Source organism: Erpetoichthys calabaricus, chromosome 3, assembly GCF_900747795.2.
Source record: "Erpetoichthys calabaricus chromosome 3, fErpCal1.3, whole genome shotgun sequence".
NCBI classification, from domain to species: Eukaryota; Metazoa; Chordata; class Cladistia; order Polypteriformes; family Polypteridae; genus Erpetoichthys; species Erpetoichthys calabaricus.
In genome coordinates, this window is record NC_041396.2 from 202,425,776 (window position 1) to 202,446,796 (window position 21,021).

The following is a 21,021-nucleotide window of genomic DNA, read 5'->3' on the forward strand; positions in this document are numbered from 1 at the left end:
CCATCACATATAATAAAAAGAAATAAGACTTCTAGTGTATAAATAAAAAATAAGTCAGGTGCCTAAGCCACAGCATGTCATAAACTAGGCTAGGAACAAGTACAAGCTGAAAAATAATATTAATTTTTCTTAGTGTTCTTGTGATCATGTATTGGAGATGGTCCTTCACTGTTGGCTTTAACTTCTCACATTCTTACTGCATTCTACTGCTTATCCAACAAGATGCAGGTGGGATGTTATTTTCAGCTCTCCCACAATGGTACATGTGTTGTATGAATGCAGTGGTACAAAATTAAAATTTAATGTATTTTAAATACCTACTGTGGCTCATTTTGGATATGGCGGGATTGAATCTAAATTCAGTTTTCTTTTTTTCAATATTTTATTGAATTTCTAAATAATTTTACAGTAAATGAAACATAGACCAATTAAAAACATAATCAGGACTCTCTCTCTATATATAAAATCCATCATCTGTCTGTTTGTCTGTCTGTCCGCTTTTCACAAGAGAACTACTTAACGGATTTAGATTGGGTTTTTTTCTGTAATTTGCTTGAACATTCCGGTTGATTTTGTGATCTCTCTCGTCGCACTAAGTATCATAGTTCGCTTGTGGTACCAATTTATTTTCACAAATCTGAGAGAGACGCAGCAGGCCAAGGGGAGGGGTGCATGACCCTCCTTACTCACGTGCCAGTCTTAGGGCAAATCTTACATCAGCTTAGCTAGTGAATGAGAGAACTACTTAATGGATTTAGATCAGGCTTTTTTCTAGAATTTGCTTGAACATTCCGGTTGATTTTGCAACTTCTCTCACTACGCTAAGAATCATAGTTCGCTTGCAGGAGCAGTATATTCACGCTAACCTGAGACAGAGGCTGTGGGCCAAGGAGAGGATGAAACGTGACGTCAGGAATGGGGAGTTGCGTAGAGCCCTCCTGTCTGTCCTGTTTCACTTATACACGGGTGAAGCCATGGGGGATGGCTAGTATAATATATACAGTAAACTGAATGTGTGTTTGTATGTGTTGTTTGTATGGTATACTGATCCATACTATTGCACCTCTCTAATCTCAGACTATGCACAGATTACCAATCTGTACAGGTAAAAACAATAGGCTAGGTTTCATTCTGTAATTTACTTGGTGTCCTCACCCCAGGCAACACGCCTGTTACTATTATCCTTACACTCATACACATACAGTGCTGTACATACTGCTTTGTAACGAGAAATATGAAATGTTCATTAAGCACTACTCTTTAATAAATGCACGCATATTTGCTATGCCTTATAACATTTGTATGGGAAGGAGATATTGTAAATCAGTTTTAATTCTGCCAAACCATACTGGTTTTGGTGATTTTCCTAGTTTTGACCAGGCTTAAGTACTTTTCTAAATGGCTTGGCAGTTTTTACACCAACATATACAGCTACTTCCACTGACTAAAATCTCTTTTCTCTGGAGTTTCAGCTTGTGATGTTGTATTCTATTAAAGACACTATATAAAATAATTTATAATTGTGAACTTGCTTTGTCAACAATGAAAAAAAGAAATGCCCACACTAATGTAATAGTCACAGAGAAGAATGAGGAGCCTCTCCAAATTTAAGAACTACTGGTTTAGAATATTAGTACCTGTGCTACACATCTAAGATGGGTGGAAATCTAAGCAATCATAGTAGACCTCAGCTTTAAAGTTTGCAGTGCACCATCTAGTGAAATGTATTTTGTAATGCATGTGGAAATAAAATGCATTACTACAAATGTTTGTGATGCACCATCTCTTGGAGTGACAAATGCAATGCATATGTTTATATGCCATTTAGTATGGAATTTGTAAAAGCAGTGTTAATGTTTGTAATGTGCCATCTATTGGAATGACAAATGCAATGCATTTTATTGCAAAAAATGTTTGTGAGGCGCCATCTTTTGGAATGATAGAAACAGCCTGACACACACACGGATACTTAGCTCAGTTCACTGTCCTCAGTGAAAAAAAAATCTTGCGCATAATATGTATTAGTGGCAATTTAGTAGTTTTTGAAAATAACTTGCTTTATGACAAAGATATTAGTGATTTTCTATAGCCTTAGAGTAGCTTTATTACATTAACAGTTGATGTAAAAGGGTTTCTTTTGGTTTTGCTGGTGTTAAATTTTAGGTTTATATAGTCATTATTGTCACATGTACAATAAAATTCTTACTTGCACAATGCTAATTAACATGCAAGACATCACCACTCTCTGAAACAATGGTTCATCAGAAAAGCTTCTTTACTATATTGGTATCAATATTGGCATCAATATCAGTAGTTTTGATAGTAAATCAGAAATAACATGTAGTTGGCACTCACTGGACACTATACAAATAGAAATCGGCTAATTTATACTAAAAATAACTTAATTCATGACCAGTGAATCTATTGTTGACGACTTTTGATATTTTATGCTGAGACTATTCACAATGTTAGAATTGCACTAGCTATGTGTTGTTGCCCAAGTAAGAAGGTGAAAACTTGTAAATGGAAAAAGTAATTATGAATTATATATTATCAAAATATATTACTGAATTTAGTACATAGCTGTTGTTAGTATTATAAATCATCTTCCTTTGTATACAATATTGTACATTTATCCTTCTGATGCAAAGAATACCACTTTGTAGTTAATAAGTCCAGAGACGATGGCTTGAAACCACGACAAAGAAAGGGATGGAAATGCATGATTAAAGAGAATGTTAAATTTAATGGGCAGGAACTCACACTGCATCATATAGCACCGCACCACACCACACCACACCATACATGGTGCAATTAATGTATTGATAGATCACACTGTAGTATTTCATGCCACTCACAATTCAGAAACTGTAGCTCTCTTTCCTGGCTTTACCTGTGTATTACTTACAAGCTTCACTGTTAATTTAAAATAAAAAAATGCATTGTGTTTACACTGAACCTGACTATAACGTCAAATATTTATGAGACTTCAGTCAGCTCTGCTTAATGACCACTTGGTTTGACCACGAGTCAAGGCCAAAGGTTTTTATATTACAAACCTGACTACTGCAGCATCAAATATGACAGACAAACTGTGTTGGTCAGATAGCAACGGTGGTCTAATGGTGAGATGTTACACTTGAGACCCCAAACTATAATACATAGATAATATGGCCTTACCTTGGATGATTTAGAGCTATGACACAAACAATGAGGGATCAAACTTGAATTTCTTAGTTGAAAGGCACGTCTGCTACCCATCACACCATCACACCACTATTTCTCTGTTAACAGATCACACTGTACTATTTTTTGGCACTTGCTACAATCCTGAGCCAAGTGGACAACACCAAACATTATATGTCAGAAACCTGACTTATGGTAAGAAGTACTGGTGTACCAAATTTCAAGTCTGCTGTAGCTATGTTGGTAAACAGTCTTGTAGTAGTTGTAATATTATTATTATTATTATTATTATTATTAGTAGTAGTAGTAGTAGTAGTAGTAGTAGTAGTAGTAGTAGTAGTAGTAGTAGTATTGTTACGTGTACAGAATACTGGTAAATTCTTACTAGCATGTGCAATCAATATGCAATATGTCGCCACTCTCCAGCACCATGTTAAACAAGACTTAATGAAAATATACAGACACAGGACAATAACCAAAGAACAAAACAGAAATTTAAATTGACTGTTTTTTCTTTCTCTCTCTATAGAGAGCACAAACTTCTAAATTCAAGGAATATCAAGGAAACATTATTACATTCTGGAATGGCTTTTAAAAACTTTTTCAGGATTTCTGGTTTATTAGTTGGTTACATGCATACGTGTTTTCTTGCTAGAAACTATCTGGAATGTAGCCGCCTGTCTGTGAGGGTGTGTTTGAGCCTCCATAGTAGCAGCGCAATGTGTTTAATGAAACGTGTTTTGTATGTGTGAGGAAGGTGAAGTCATCAGAGAAAACAAAAGCAAACCAGCAAACTCCTCACATGAGGAATTCTAGCTTATATCCAAATTTGGAAGCCAACTTTTGTGATGCAGGACATATCTGTCTACCATTCAGAAGCCTTCATAGATGGTCCTGTTGCAAATCACTGCAACAAAGGAAAAGAATCTTACAATAAAAATGGGCAGAATACAAATTTAAGTAAGTGAAAGAAATAGAGAAGGAACTGGAAGCCATAAAATGTATACATTTTCGGAACCCCTGTTTTCTAGAATTTAGGAGGCAACGTCTATACAGAAATATTGGGTTCAAGATCAGAAACAACAGTGGATGGCCGCACTCACACATCTTTACAAGCTAAGGTTAGAATATGCACACTCACCATGGACAGTGACCAGCGACCAAACTATGTGATCCTGATGAGATCAGAAAAATAAAGAAACAAAAGCAAATAAAGCTGGACTCTTAGTTTGTGATTTATGTAAAGTTCTGCTGAGTCTTAATATGAGATGTGTTGGTATAAATTCTTAACCTGACAATAAGGGAATTTACTGGCTATGGATGGATAGATGGATGTCAGCAAAACCCCAATGTCAATATGAACCTGCTGCTACTAAAAGCTCTCCTGTTTAGAACTCTGCTTCCAAAAGTAAGAGCAAGTTTATAAAACTACAAATAACACTGATTATTGAACAGAGTGACAGATTTAAATGCTCTGAGAGGTTTCTAAATGAACTCCAGATGCAATAGCATGACCAGAGTATATCCCGCTAAATAATTTATTTCCAAAAAAGACTCAGGGTCACAACTTTTAAAGGCCAGCCTTATTTTGGAATATTCAGTAGCTACGTATATACAAAACAAGCACACACAACAATGACCACACAGTAGATAAATAAATCCACTGGAGAGTTCTGTCGACATTTCAGTGCTAACGATGTGCTAAAACGTGAGGAAGAACTCTAGTCACGACGAATGAGCTCTCAGGGACGTCGCCTGCCTAAGGAAACATTTTTATGATTTCAACAGCTGAAGTAAACTGCTTCTGATTTGAGAATAGTCGCTTTTCCACAGCCAATAAACAGCTGTCATCTGGTATTAATTAATATTAATTATGAAGACAGGTTGGCATGCTACTATAGCAGCTGGGGTCCTTCCAATTCTGACCTGTTTATAGTTTGCATAAAAAAGAGTTATGGGCTCCTTTGGATAGTCGACAACAAATGTAGCTTGGCGGAAATCAGAATAAGGTGCCTGCAACCGTGGTGAGGCCCCAATTATTGGCACTTTCCATGCTGTGGAGCACAATTAGGCCAATGACAAAGGGTAACATCCTCAGGGCAGACTTGGTGTCATCTCTCTGCTCCTCAGGAGCCACACAAAGATTAAAGGCTTTAGCTTGTCATGTCTGAGTGATGCCGTGGCATTGCAATGCTATTGAAAGCCTGCTTTCTTTTAAACTAAAGCCATCGGAGGCTGATAGGAAAATGACACTTTGTAGGACAAATTAGGAAATGTAATATAAACATGCAAGCAAAGCAGCTACAAGACACACAAGTGTAAATATTTATAGCTCCTCTGTTCTTTGGGTTTCAGCCCTTTTTTACAGGATGTGCGCTGCCCCTGCTTTTTCGGATGAGGCTTTAGAAAGTTTTTTTTTTTTTCTTCTTAGCTGTTGCAGTTTGGCTGAAGTTCACTGCTTTTGCTCCAACCAGTCTATTTTAAAGCACTTGGCTAAAAAAGGTCCTGCATAAACAGCACTCCAGGATCAGCAGTCTGATAACATTTGATTGTGGATTACATGTGGTTAGAAATGGAGAAAACTTGGAATCTGTTGATGGTATCAAATAATTTAATATTTAAACTCTCAGATACGCACCCAACTGCTGACAAAAAAACTCAAGAGCTGTTTGGCAAAAGCAAATAACAAATAAACACGAGAGACTGACAGCCACAAAAAAAAAAGAGCTCTGGACAAATAGGAGGCGATTTTTTCTGAGGTCACTCTTTCGACCTCATGGCGTACTGCAGAACATAAACACAACTCCCCCCTCCAGGTCCAGAGGATATAGTAATTAGTTTACAGTTCATGTTAAAGAATAGCAGCCTGCTGGATAATCACACAAGGAAGGTCATTAACCAACACTGATGTCTTAAACACGCACTCACAGCTGCAAACCAGTGTACCGCCAGCAGAACGTCTCGACTCTCAAATATAATCCAGAGAACCCACTGGGAGCTGGAAAATGTTTTCTTTTGTGTAAGGCGAGGGAGGGGGGAAATGTAAGGCAAGAGCTAACTTTCAGTGGGGCTAAACTGCAGACATAAAACATCCTGTGGTATTTCTTTACAAATCGCTGCCCATTGCTCCACAGCGCAAGGCTAAAATGAGGCGTCCAGCAGCTGCACAATTATTGACTTTCTCTTGTGCACCTCTGGGAAATAAGCTGGCAGTGCTGTGCTGGTAGCTGTTTTTACTTCATCTGCAGTTTATCCGAACTGTTTAAAGAAATAATAAGAATACATTTTGATTGCGGAGCCATGGTATTGAATTACATTGTCTCTGGCTGAACAACAGCCATTTTATCATTAATGTAAGACTTGGGAAACTTTGGGGATTTGGCTGACTGTTTATGGACCTCCCATAAGCATTTGATGAATCACTAAAAATGAAAGCCAAGAGTACATTTATCAAATGGGCATTGTTGATCTTGTATCTTAAAAAATGGACACGCAAGTTACACTCTTGGATCAGTGCAGCTTGCACCACATATAGGAAGTGAAAGTATTGTTGGGAAGCATTTGAGCAATCATGTTATCATTGCATAGTGAAACACTCATGAAAAGAATTCAGATGAGAAATTCACTGTTAGATCTGTCGTGCCACAAAACTACATACGTCAATTCAATTAAACTATGTTAAAATGAGCTGTGCAACCCATCTAAGACAAGTTTGAAAAACTTAGTAATCAATATAGATGTCATTGTTAATGTTTGTAGTGCACCATGCATTGCATATGTCTCTGTTATATGCCATTTGGTATGAGATTCATAAAAGCTGTGTGAATGTTTGAGATGTGCCATCTATTGGAATGACAAATACAATGAATTTTATTACTAAAAATGTCTGTGATGCTCCATCTATTGGAATGACAAAGACAACCAGACGGACACACAGACACTTATCCCTTTATTAAGGTTTATTACACATGGAAGAACTGTGAAAAAAATAACTTTTCTTTTCATAATAACTAATGTTTAAACCTGAATATTAATTTTACCATAACATTCTAAATGGAATTGTGGCTGCAGTGTGGTTTGTGTGGATTTTGTGTTTTTGGATTTGTCTGATATTTGATTCTAGACTGGCCAGATCAGCATAGTTGGCTTTTGTCCTGCAGTTGTACATCCTATTATAGAGTTTAGTAAGCCTATATATATATATGCTGTCAGTCTATCTATATAGTGCCTTTCATATCTATCTATCTATCTATCTATCTATCTATCTATCTATCTATCTATCTATCTATCTATCTATCTATCTATCTATCTATCTATCTATCTATCTATCTATCTATCTATCTATCTATCTATCTATCTATCTATCTATTTTTGTCTATGTGTATCTACTCTGATAGTCCTTTCCTCTTTATTTGTTGTCAGAATCTCACTTTCTCATTCTGGCCAGGTCACCCTGTAACAGATTCCTAGATATTCTTTTATATGAATTGAATATTTTGAATTCAAGACAGAAACTCAAAAGGTGGTAATATGCTGAAGTATTAATGCACTCGTACATGGGAAAAGTATCTGGAAGTTTATAGCAACATTCTTAAAGTTTGATCCTACATTCATCTTTTTTTTTAATTTCATATCTGAAAAGCTTGAAATGTACAACAAAAATATCAATTTTAACTGCATTATTCTAGTACTTATGGTGTGCAGCGTACTCTGAAATCAATAAATGCCTGCTCTCGAACTGGTGTTAGAATGAAAACCTGTAATATATGCGTTCTTCTCAGAGTGTTTGTTCAACTCCTATACAGTTTTAAAGCTCTTTCCGTCTGACATTCAGGCACTGTTCACCCTGCTTCCATGCCAGTGAGCCATTGTGTACCAACTCTTATCCATAAGCTCATTTTCAGGAGGCAGTCATTCAGGTCAATGAAGGTGTTATTTCCACAGTCAAAAGTCACTTTCAAAGTGTTATGCCTACACTAACTCCTGGGGGTCCTTGAGTGAACAATATCTCTGAACTCCAGCACACTTATTTAAAGGGCCACGATTCCAGGCTGGTTCTGAGATACCTTCTCTATCCAATATATCTCAAAGATGCTATATAATACAGTACAGCATGTCTGTGTATGAATATGTTTCCTTTTTTACCTTTTTGCCAGATAACACTTAATGAACTTTTGCATGCCTCTGACCTCTATCAATGATAGACAACTGTAAAACTTTATTAACATTTTGCTTTCAGCATTTAGTCAAAGCATCAGCTGACTTCAGCCAGGAGATCAGAGCTTTTTGAATGACATTCTTCTCAGCTGATGGACTGGCAAAAAGGACCACCTAAGTGAGACCCTTAGACATTACACCTCACTCTCTTATTTCCTCTGGAGTCACCTTAAATCTGTTATGTGAAATTACTACCTACACCCCATAGAAGATCTGCTGGTACAGAAATCATTCCACAGGCCGTAGCCATGTCTGCATCTCAGTTTGCAACATTGTGTCAATATGTGTAAATAAAAGATAGAAAATCAACTGTAATATTTCTTTGCACAATCATTATATTCCTGACTCTCAGATCCCGCATCCCAAGTCAGGATGTTGTTTTATGGAGTCTCCATGAGTTTTTCTATAGGTAATCCAAATTTCTTCCATAATATTCAAAGATATCTCTATTAAGTTAACTGGCAATTCCAACTTGGCCCTGTGTGAATGTAGGTGTTTGAATGAGTGGGTGTCATAATGTTCTGGCACTCTGTCCAATTCTTTGTCCACCTTATGCCTAGTGCAGCTGGGATAATCTCAGGCCCATTGAGACCTATAATTGTATTAAATAAATTTGAGAATGTTATGCTAAATATACAGTGTATGGGGTTCCCTGTGTCTGACATGTATGTAAACATAAAGAAGCATTACAAATGAGGTCCTTTCTTTTAATATTATGAACTTTATACATTTAAATTTAGCATGTGTAGTATGAATGCTATAAGAAGATTATGCATGACATAAAAATGGTTATTCTTCAATAATGAACCAGTAACAAAAAACTACATGCTTAATATTATTGCTATTCTTCTGTAATGTCTCAAAGGCTCTTGAGTAAACCATGAAAAAGTCACAGAGTGATTCACCACTGTACTCCATGGTATGCAGGAAATAAAGAAAAGAGAAATCTTCTGTCTGAAAGATTACTAAAGGTCTCTATATTGTTAATGGTAAAACAACGGGACACTTTCAAAACAAAATATACACTCAGAATTTTTGGACAGTGCCAGACAAATAGAAGTTGATTACTCAGGATATTGAGAAATTAAGCAGACAAAAACAGCCTCATATTACAACCTCCCTCATGAACGTAAAATCCCTCAATGAACGGCCTTCAGACCTGTATAAGAAACCTGGGACAACACTTAATTGGAGATAAATAACACACAGAGCATGAATAAGCTGTTCAAACAATGGGCTAGCATGACACTAAAACGCAGTCCAATTAGACCTGACTGACCCTTCAGCATTTTAAAGGCATCACATTTAAACAATTATTTCTGCCTGGAAGGAGATTGTACCTGTTATTAAAACTTGCATTGTCAGACATTTGAACAGCAAAGCTCTTCATTGTCCGCATTCTCAGCTTCCTTTAACATTTCTCAATTATGTCTAAAATCCACCTGTCAGGAAAACATTAAACTTCTCGCTGTAGGTCTGGCTTCTGTGCCCCTGGGCTACCTTTACCTTGGAAGGATTACCTGGTAGCATTAGGCTGTCCTTTAGCCCTAGGTGATAAAAACGTTACTATTGTGCTTTTTGAAGTATGGATGTTAATGGAAATCTTGAGCGAAATAAAGGTAAGGTGGACTTTACAGCTTGAGTGTCTGATATTGATACTCTCCAAAAAGTTTCTGAAGGAACATATATGACCAAACACATTTACACAAAAGTATTTCCTGTATTATAGTCCAAAAATGTTTAACCACATACTATATAGACAGTAGGATATTATTCCATCCATCCATTATCCAACCCGCTATATCCTAAGTACAGGGTCACGGGGGTCTGCTGGAGCCAATCCCAGCCAACACAGGGCGCAAGGCAGGAAACAAACCCCGGGCAGGGCGCCAGCCCACCGCAGCAGTAGGATATTATTGATTTAGATAATTTTTAACATTGAAAAAAAGCACTTGAAGTGACCAATGAGAACTCAAGGGAAGGTAGTTAAGGTTGAAAACAGGAAGTGCTTGTTTACATGAAAGTAGTGGGAGTCCAGAGAACACTGCCCAGTCGTTTTTACTTTCAAGTGTATACTCTTCTGTCTTTCAGGAAATGACTAAACATTATTGTTGCATTTCTTTCTCATCACCAAGTCTTTCCATTACAGGTTTGGCTCTCATGTTGCCGATATGCAGCCTAGTTGCACACGAATGCTTAAAACTCAAGAAAACAGGTATAGTAAATGGACAGAGGATGGATCATTTGTAAATAATTTGACATTATACACTTCTGTCCCATCATGGAAATGTTCTAGCCATTCTCTAGTTTTTGATGGGTTAAACCAGTGCTCCACAAACTGTGGGCCTGTAGCTCCCTGGGGGAACCTCAGAAACCTACCATATGGGCCACAGAATAAGTTGCTTGATTAGAAACTTCTAGGATCTGATAGTCTTGAATAATATGAGGACATTGCATTCCTTGAAGCCCAGAAAAAGCTACTCTTTAATTTCCTTTTCTAGTAGTGTCCCCCTTTTTCATGTCTGTGGTTCCCTCGCTTTTTTTTGTGGAGGAAAGTGCTCTTTAGTTTTTCAGTTCACAGTTCAAGAGCTTAGTCTCACTAAAAAAGTAAAATAATGTGTGTAGTTAAAGCCCCATTTGGAGAGGATTAGTTCTACACCAGGCAGTACCCAAGGCTGATTGTCACTCCCAAAGAATTTTCATTACAATTTTGTTTTCTTTTAGGTTAAATTTATTGGGAGAATCCTGATTTTGGCTTAGGGGATTTTGGAAGAAAATAGTTTGAGAAGCACTGAATTACATTAAGGTTGCTCACAGTCTTGAATTAGTTACTATCTCTTTACCAAATCTATTTATTTCAGCTCAAGGTTGGGGTTAGCTGGAGGCTAGTCTAGCTCCATTGGGAACAAGGCAGTAACCAACCCCTGGAAGGGGATCAGATTCATCAGTGGTACACTTAGAATTACACACTCTCATACTGGGCCAAATTAGAGCCACCAATCAAACTAATCTGCACACTAGAAGAAAACTGGAACAATGTGGAGGAAAACCAAAGCAAATTGAGGAGGGATGTTTAAGCTCCACACAGATGGTGACAGGGCTGGAATATGAACCCAGTGTCCTTGACCTGCGAGGGAGCAGCACTAACCACTGCATCACCATTTCTTCACAATGAATTACATTATTCCTTAACCCATCACTTTCTGATCCTTAAGGCTAAACAGCACACCTTACTTATCTTTGCTGTACTTCTTTGCCACATAAGAGGTTGAAATAATCGGATCATAACAATTCTATATGAGTGATGGACTGGCACCCTATGTAGGATTCCTTCCTTCCTTGCATGCTGCCCCTGTGATGCTGATTTGGATCAAGTGGGTTTGAGAAAGTCATGCTATGTTGTTCAACTTAACCATTGTCACAGTTTACTTATGGAACAGGAGGTACTCATTTTTACCCACTAGAAAGGGGTTAAGATGCAAATAAATTGATAGTGGGTATGGAGAAGGTCTCTTCTTTAAATATGAGAAAACACACAGAAATTGACAGGTCTGAAATTTGAGCCCAGTATCTTGGAGCTGTAAGGCAGGAAATACTAATCTCAATAGTACGGCATCCTACAGTGAACAATGTCATAAAAAATTAGAATTTATTAATATCTGTCTCGCTATAACACCACGCTCCACACTCTACAAAAAGATCTAGCTGGTCATTTTTGATTAATTCAGAACAGGAATATAACATAGGCCTACAGACTTTTATAAGAAAATAAAATTAGCCTAAATTTTGTAGCATATATGACCACATCATTGCAATTGTTGTGGAATTTGAATCTGGATACTAAGTTGTGCCTTTTCTACTGATTCTCATAAAACACCACACTGGTCTTTTCTGATGGTTGTTATTAAAATTGAACTTTGAACTTCTAATACTATAAATGTACAATTTTGATGCACTTTTAATTTAATTTATATCTTACTGATGACCCTTTTGTATTGTGCAATACAAAATAATTCTTACCATTACCATAATTCCTACTTCAAACCCTTATAGTGACTTATGTTTATAGTGATTTATCCTTGTTGTTAACACTCCTAAGGATGTTAAAATGCCACTGCAGTTAAAGTTGCTGTCTCACAGATCATTGTCTGTTTTCCACATGTCTGTATTAGTTTTCCTCTGGGTACTCTGATTTTACTGCCATGTCCCCAAAGACGTGAGTATTAGGGGGAGCAGCAAAGTACAACAAAAGACAGAAAAAAATAAACACATCCGCCCCAAGGATCTAACTAAAAAGCAGTAACCCCTGGCTATTCTGTTATAGGTTCACCCTGCTCACCTTCTACTACTGTGGCTCTCCTTCCTCCCTCTGACTAGCTAAGCCCTTGTCACCAGCTGCATCCAAACTCTAAGCTCTCTGATCAAAGGAAGCAAGGCCCTTTTATACTGTGCCACAACCACCTTTCAGGGTACCCAGCAGTAAGCACTTCTGGGGTGCTGGCCGACATCATCAATCTCTGATATCATATGATCAGACATTCTTGCATCATTAGCCTCTAATGTATACTGGAGAGGGCCAGACTAGGTGTCTTTCACAGTTTGTCAGTATGTGAGGTTAAAATACATATCCTCCTAGCAGTCTGGTGAACTTCAAACCTTGTATAACAGCTGATATTATGACCTACTGGGTCATGAATGACCTCCTGCTGTAATTGTAGCATTCTTCCATGGTCAGTAAAGGTACCCCTCGCCCTTCACAAAATACTGGGTGTCCGAAAAAATTTCTTTGAATGATTATAAATAAAATGTTTATAAGCTAGAGCTGAGTTTTTTTTTATTACAAATTATCATGACAGATTCCTGCAGCAATTTCAAATAAATGACACCAGTTACACTGTTGTCAAAAAAGAATAGTCCAAGTAAGTGTGGATGATGACAATTCAGACCACACTGTAACCCCCGTCTAAGTTCACATGGTTTCCCTTTGTAAAATGTGGATTCTAAGTTGCCCAGTAGCTGCAACTGTGGTGATTAATTGAGTTGTTTAACTTAAATGAGGCCTCATATCTCCAAACAATCTCTTCATTTGCAATATAATCAATCAATCATTCAAAGTATGTATACAGTTTTTGGGACACCCTGTATATTATATTATATATATATATATATATATATATATATATATATATATATTAGTATATACTAGCTGTGTTTCCTGGCTTTGCCCAAGACATTTTGTAAGATAATCAGCTTCAGTTATAGTACCATTGTTTAATGAGGTACATTTGAAGTATTATGTAACACATACTTTTCTGTATACAATATTTGTAGAGTTTTTATCAAAGGAAAGTATTATTGGTAGGCAGTGTGGTGTAGTGGTTAATGTTTTAGACTACAAACTCCAAGGTTTTGTGTTCAAATCTTACTACTGACACTGTCCGACTATGAGCAAGTCACTAGAACAACAGAACAATCTACATGAGAACAGGCCATTCAGCCCAACAAAGCTTGTCAGTCCTATCAACTTAATTCTTCTAAAAAACATCAAGCAGAGTTTTGAAAGTCCCTAAAGTCTTACTGTCTACCAAGCTACTTGGTAGCTTATTCATCTGCTTCATCTGCCTGTGCTCCAATTGGAAAAGCATGAAAAACATAACCAATTTTATCACAAACATTGTAAACCACCTTGGATAAAGACATCGGTCAATATAGTGTATGTGTTGTTTTTAAAACATTTTTAGTTATTTTTTTAATTATAAGTTTATATAAATGAACTGCCTGTAAGATTCTTCTCAGTATCATGCTCCCTAAATACTGAAACAAGGATAACAATCAACATACCCTTCAAATGTTATTCTTGCAGTGACTCACATACTGTTTCCTTACCCTAATTCACCAAACTTTAAAGTGCTCTACTTCACAACTAGTCTCCTAGAGGTAAATTCCCTAATTATTCATAAGAAAATATGGTAGCAGCATTTTAGAGAACTTCATGCTCCTGTCACTGTGTGTGGAGGTTGTATGTTCTCCCTGTTTATGTGTGATCTTTCCCACCTCATACATACCTGTTTGGTTAATTAGTAATTCTGCATTTGTCTGGGAGATGTTAGTATGGGAATTGTGAGGCAAGTGTGCATGTGAAACAGACAGTGGCCCCAATCAGGATTTGCTCCTGCTTTGTGGCCAATGCTGCCAGGATGGACTCTAGCTTCTTGTACACTTTATCTAGGCAAGGGGGTTCCAACAGAGGATGTCTTTTTAGGATTTTTTCACTTTACAAATTAATTGCAGCTTAGCTATATCAGTAAAATAGTAAAAAGTCAAAAAGCACAACCCAGTGCACCAAGAACAAGACAAATGAAACATTAAAACTACAATATTTGCTTGTTAAATACTTTTGGCTGATTGCTCACCCACTGAAAAACCCCAAAGTTTTTCCATCCATCACTCCTTTGCATACACAGGTTGCCAAACCAGTTTCAGTCCTCTGGCCTCTGCAAAGAGTGTCCCTTTATCTTCTAGATCATGTTACCTCCAACACCTTTACTTAAGGATAATACAGATAGCCATACGTGTCCTCTTGGTGATTTCTTTAAACACTACAGCACCCTTTACCTTGATTTGGTCTTTTTGGAAAGCATTGTATTTCAAAAAATTTATTTATTTAAATTGGTGAATTGGTGATATTGAGCAAAGTAAATGAGAGTACTGGTCATTGTCCCATATGTGCTTGTTTCCGATTTGAGGGTTCCAGGGGCATCATTTATAAAACTTTGCGTGATCTGAAGCATGAAAATATGTGTATGATAAAAAACAGGAAAATGCGTACACCAAAAAAAAAAAAATCAGACTTATAAAACCTGGTGTATGCTCATTTCTATACAATTTACCCTTTAGAAATGACAATCATCTTGTAAATGTGCATTCATGAATGTGCCTCAAACCCGGCCCAGTTCTACCCTGAAACAACCGTAGATGAACCATGCTAATTAACCTCATACATATGCAATCACAATGCTGCAGACCTTCATTGGCTGGTAGTGCAGCCACATGACACATCCCATAGCATGATATAGAATTTCTTGTCTCTAAATTACAGGAACCTTTATTTACACCTAAGTGCAGGTATCAGCAACAAGCGCAAATATTTTGAATGGCACCATGTTACTGCAGCTGTAAATGCCATGAGCTCCAGCCACACCATGCCTCAAATAAAAACAAAAAAGATCTGATCTCTGGAGTTGAAGTTGGAGGAGGAAATAACACATCTACACTCTCTGATTTCAGTCTGCAAGTGGCATCTGCAATTGGAGATGCCTTTTTATGCAGTTTTACGCTAGAGCAGTCCCAACAGTCATCACAGATGACTTGTATGTTAGTAGAATGTAACAACTTTTGGTTAATGAAAGCAGTTTCATTCTCTCACATTATAGCAACATGAGTGCATTAAAGTGCTCCAATTAGGTTAAGAAAAACAGACAATGCTGCAAATTGTCTTTTTGTTTTATGTAACAACAGTCAGTATTCAACCCGCTATATCCTAACACAGGGTCACGGGGGTCTGCTAGAGCCAATCCCAGCCAACACAGGACGCAAGGCAGGGAACAAATCCCGGGCAGGGTGCCAGCCCACCGCAAGGCACACGTACACACACACCCACGCGCCAAGCAGACACAAGGGACAATTTAGGATTGCCAATGCACCTAACCTGCATGTCTTTGGACTGTGGGAGGTTAATGACTTCTAGCAGAACAGGCATGACGGTATGAAGGTTGGCTGAGATATTTCCAACCTGTCGGTGAGTTCCTTGAGAAGTATCAACAGGTAGTCTAAACAGACAAAAAATACAGTCTGTATATCATATTCATCACATTTGAACTTTAATATGTCACGTCGGTGCACATCATAATAAACAGCTCATTGATATGAATTATTATGCTTTAGTTTATCTGGTTTGCCTCCATTTCCCTGATTGGTCAGGGGTGTCTTCACTTCCCAGTTTCTCCGAAATGTTGCGTACACATGGGTCAGAGTTGCTGTAAATATATATTTATATTCCTCCACCAAGAATTCTTTAATAAATTTTCTTTAAATTTAAAATAAACTTTAACATTTTCAAACCTTCTTTAACATTAACTTGTGACATTGAACACTTTCCTTGATCTAAGTTCATTTTGAATAGCTCTGAGATATGAATGTTAACCAAATATCTCCTTTACCTGCTTTGCGGCATTTTTTCCTCTTTACGACGCATGTCCTTTTCTCAGTGGTAACAGGGCAAGTGTCTCCACGTGCTGAAGGCTGCTGGACCACCTCCCGACTCCTCGATTCCTCCCCTCTTTTGAAGCCACAAGTCTTCCCTCTCTTTGAACACGGAGTCCACTGACTCCATTCTCCCACTATACAGTGCACTGTTAGCAAGAGAAAAAGAAGAAGAATTTAGACATAAACAATGGGACGACAGAAAAATATACATTTTAAAAGAGTACATTGGGATATCTTCTACATTTAAAACTAAAGAGTCCCATAGGATACATGAAAAGTGAGGGAGAAATGTTTTCCATACTTAAAATATGATGAAAATTAAATCATTCTTTTAGGCACAGCAAAAATAAGCAAAGTAAAATCAATCACACACCATAAGCTAAAAGGGCGAAAGTTTCAAAATAATTAATTAAATTAATTCATTTGGCTGTCTTATTAGGTTTAATGTTTTTTTTCCTCTGCCATAATATTTGGGACAGACCCACTGATTTATCCCACCATGTCCAGCTGTATTATATTGTTGTGTTCTATGTTATTATGTCCTTCAGTTATTCAGCAGACAAAATAACCTTCTGTTGGAAAAAGCACATTGCATCTTTTGTGGACTTTCTGTGTTAGGCTAGGCTTAAACTACTGTAATTTGATTTAATACTGCTTATTTTCTACTTTTTTGAAGTCCGTTTTTACACTTTTAAACTAAAAAAAATGAAATAGCTTGAACTGATTTGAGGGTCATGGAGTTTACAGAGGATGGGTTCTATCCATTCACACTCTCTATTAAACAGCCTAATCAGAATAACCTGTGGGAGAAAAACGAGAGAACTCATAAAAACACAAACACTGAACATACAATACTAGTGAAAATTGATAAAGTTGATTCAGTTGAATTCTTTCCATGAAATAGTGAATTACAAACTCAAGGAAACCTCAGCATTTTAGACTAAAGCCAAAACTATTTCTTTATAGAAATAGTTACAAAAATTTCAAACCAACATCTATAGTTGAAGAAGAAACGTTGAGAAGTTTTTAAAAGTATCTGGATAAGATATGGGGAGTCCATAGCTAGTGGCTAATCAAATTAGTTTGATGGACTGAAAGGTCTTCTCTCATTTGTTCAACCAACTGAGGCAGGCACATGTCACTCCTCTCTTCAGATCACTACATTTGCTCCCTGTATATATATGGAGACACCTGTGATGTTCTACACTCCTTTTCAACCACTCAGGTCTACTGATCAATGGCATCTGGTGAAGCCACCTTTGCTCGGCATCATATCTGACTTCAGACTCATTTCATGTGTAGCTCCTGACTGGTGGGACAGGCTGCCCACCTCCATTAGAAATTCTGACCTCCTGACTATGTTTAAGTAGCATCTGAAGACTCTCTTGTTTGTTGAATTTCTGTCTAACTGTTAGGTTTTGTACCCTAAGAACTGTAACTAGCCTGTATTTTGTTTTGTAGTTGTGCTGATCAATTTTGTAATCTGTTCTGTAACATTTGTTCCCAAACAGTCTCCCTGACTTATGTTTACTCAATAATGTTGACCTCTTTTGGAAGTCAGTTTGGACATTTGCTAAGTGAATAAATGTAAATGTTAAAGCTCATATGAAGATTACGGTAAAATAACACACAAATTTACTCTACACAAATCCAAGCATACATGCATGTAGGTCAAAATTAATGTTACTTTCAATATGCTACAAGTTTAAAATGTATTTGTTTCTTTATTTTTCAATATTTATTATACTGTTTATTAATATTAATTCAGGATAAATGATCAACAATTAAGTGACACTAGTTGAAAACATGGGCGGCACGGTGGCGCAGTGGGTAGTGCTGCTGCCTTGCAGTTGGGAGACCTGGGTTTGCTTCCCAGGTCCTCCCTGCGTGGAGTTTGCATGTTCTCCACGTGGGTTTCCTCCGGGCGCTCCGGTTTCCTCACACAGTCCAAAGACATGCTGGTTAGGTGGATTGGCGATTCTATATTGGCCCTAGTGTGTGCTTGGTGTGTGGGTGTGTTTGTGTGTGTCCTGCGGTGGGTTGGCACCCTGCCCAGGATTGGTTCCTGCCTTGTGCCCTGTGTTGGATGGGATTGGCTCCAGCAGACCCCTCGTGACCCTGTGTTCGGATTCAGCGGGTTGGAAAATGGATGGATAGTTGAAAACATTCTGGCACTGTACATACATTGTGTCTCATAGATAGATAGATAGATAACATATTAAAAAACGCATAACTTGTCCTTAAATTGTATATAGATTTTATTGACATTATAAATGACTTGTAATGGTATCACCTATAATATTTCTCATAATCCAATTATATTAAAGTTATAGTGATATGGTGGCACAGAAGAAAGCACTATTGCCTTATACCTCCAAAGTCTCATGTCTCCTGTCTGTGTGAAGTCTGCACTTTCCACCCATATTTTTACAGATATTGTTTGAGAAGTAAGTTTCCTGCAGCATCACAAAGACGGGGAGGTTTACTGGTCACCCAGATCCAAGTGAATGTGTCTTAAAAGGGCCTGACGCCCCATTGAGGACTGATGATAGCCTCTTGCCGTTTGTTATCTTTTATCAGGTTTGGATAACTGTCATTAAACTAATAGAAAATCTGATTGAAAGTTGGTTAGAAAAATAAAATATAATAATTAAGTGAAAGATTGCTTTCTGTAAGAACTGTTTGCAGAAAACAGTACTGTAACCCTTAATATGATGTACAGTATAATAACTTAGATGTACAGTATAGTAAGCATAGAGGAATAAATAAATAATAAACTGACTCCAAGGCAGAAATTAAATTAAATGCAATTCAAACTTGCCACAGAAATAAAAGGTTTTTGATAAAAAACAGAAAGCAAAAACTGTCACACTGAATGTTGGCTGAAAGCCTATTGCTTTTGCAAGTTTTCCTTGGTAGATTATTATTAATTCTCATGAATGTTTTGACTAGTCATAGTTTAATATTGACTTAAAAAACAATAACAAACCTTTTCATCATAAAATAAAATGCCTCACTATAACCGTGACTGCCAAGTCATTCTGGTGTGTGTCCAAACCCATAGTGTGTGTGTGTATACAAGCTTTTTTATTTTTCTATTTATTTATGTATTTACTTATTTAAAGACCCTCTGTAAAAAGCCAAATTTCCTACTGGGGACAAGTAATTCTCTCTATCTTTCTATCTATCTATCTATCTATCTATCTATCTATCTATCTATCTATCTATCTATCTATCTATCTATCTATCTATCTATCTATCTATCTATCTATCTATCTATCTATCTATCTATCTATCTATCTGGTCATATAGTCTTTCATTTCTCTCTATCTGGTCATATAGTCTTTCATATCTATCTATCAATCTACCTATCTATCTAGAATCCAGAAATGCTTCATGAGAACCTTCCCACTATAAAGCACTGAGCCTGCTCAAGTCACTTGTGCAGCATACAGGCAACTGCAGTCACTCAAAATACATACTGTACAGTGTGATTCTTTAATACAGTATGCAGTAAAATAAAATTTTCTGTGTTTAATGTTAAATCTATCCATTCTTTTTCTTTCTGCACTTTATCTTCTGTAAATTGTCTAAGTCATTGACTCGGTAAGATCAGAAAGAAAATGAACATCCTTTCCTGATACGCCATTGGAAAAGACCACTTGAAGGTTTAAACCAATAATCTTAAAACTAAAAACGAAGAAAAGAATCACTTCTCATTGTCCATCAACTTCTTCAAAATCGGTAAGTAAGCAGGGTCAATTCTGGATCACAGGGGGAGTGAATCCCATCCTATCCCCATGGCCTTATCCAATGCATTTTAATGAAATCGAGGGATTAGCCAAATCTCCAAAGACGTGTCAAAGGTTAATAAGACCTACAAAATGTCTTATTAACACTTATAGTATACTAACTTGATACTGAATGCAAGCAATAGGTTTAACTTTTCATTAAGTTTTAATTCAACCTTACCAACTATTTTTTTATATAAAACCTTGCCAGTTTATGTGAGTCCCATTCCATTGGACAATTAGGTACGTACAGGTAGGTTTAGGTGGTTCATTAATCGTCCATTTTCCAAACATGCTAACTCCAATTCAGGGACCTATTATGGCACCATTAGATGCAAGGGAGGGATCAGCTCTGTATGGGGCACCAGTCCATAGCAGAACCTTCCACCAACACTCATTCCTACATGGACCAGATTTAGAGCTGCCAGTCTACCTAATTTGGGGAGGAGTGGTGGCTCTGAGGCTAATGATCTGCGCTAGTATCCAGAAGGTTGCCGGTTCGAATCCCCGTCCACTGTCAAATGAGATCCTACTCTGCTGGGCCCTTGAGCAAGACCCTTAA

At 37.2% G+C, this 21,021-nt stretch overlaps 1 protein-coding gene across 2 annotated transcripts in view; it reads right to left on the reverse strand.

Annotated features, from left to right (window-relative positions):
• Positions 1–21,021, reverse strand: part of rspo3 (R-spondin 3) — a 52,042-nt gene that overhangs the window by 12,231 nt on the left and 18,790 nt on the right. For both annotated transcript variants that reach the window (XM_028797680.2, XM_028797682.2), the window contains exon 4: positions 16,623–16,814. In XM_028797680.2, the coding sequence (XP_028653513.1) occupies positions 16,623–16,814 (192 nt within the window). The remainder of the gene's footprint in view (positions 1–16,622; positions 16,815–21,021) is intronic.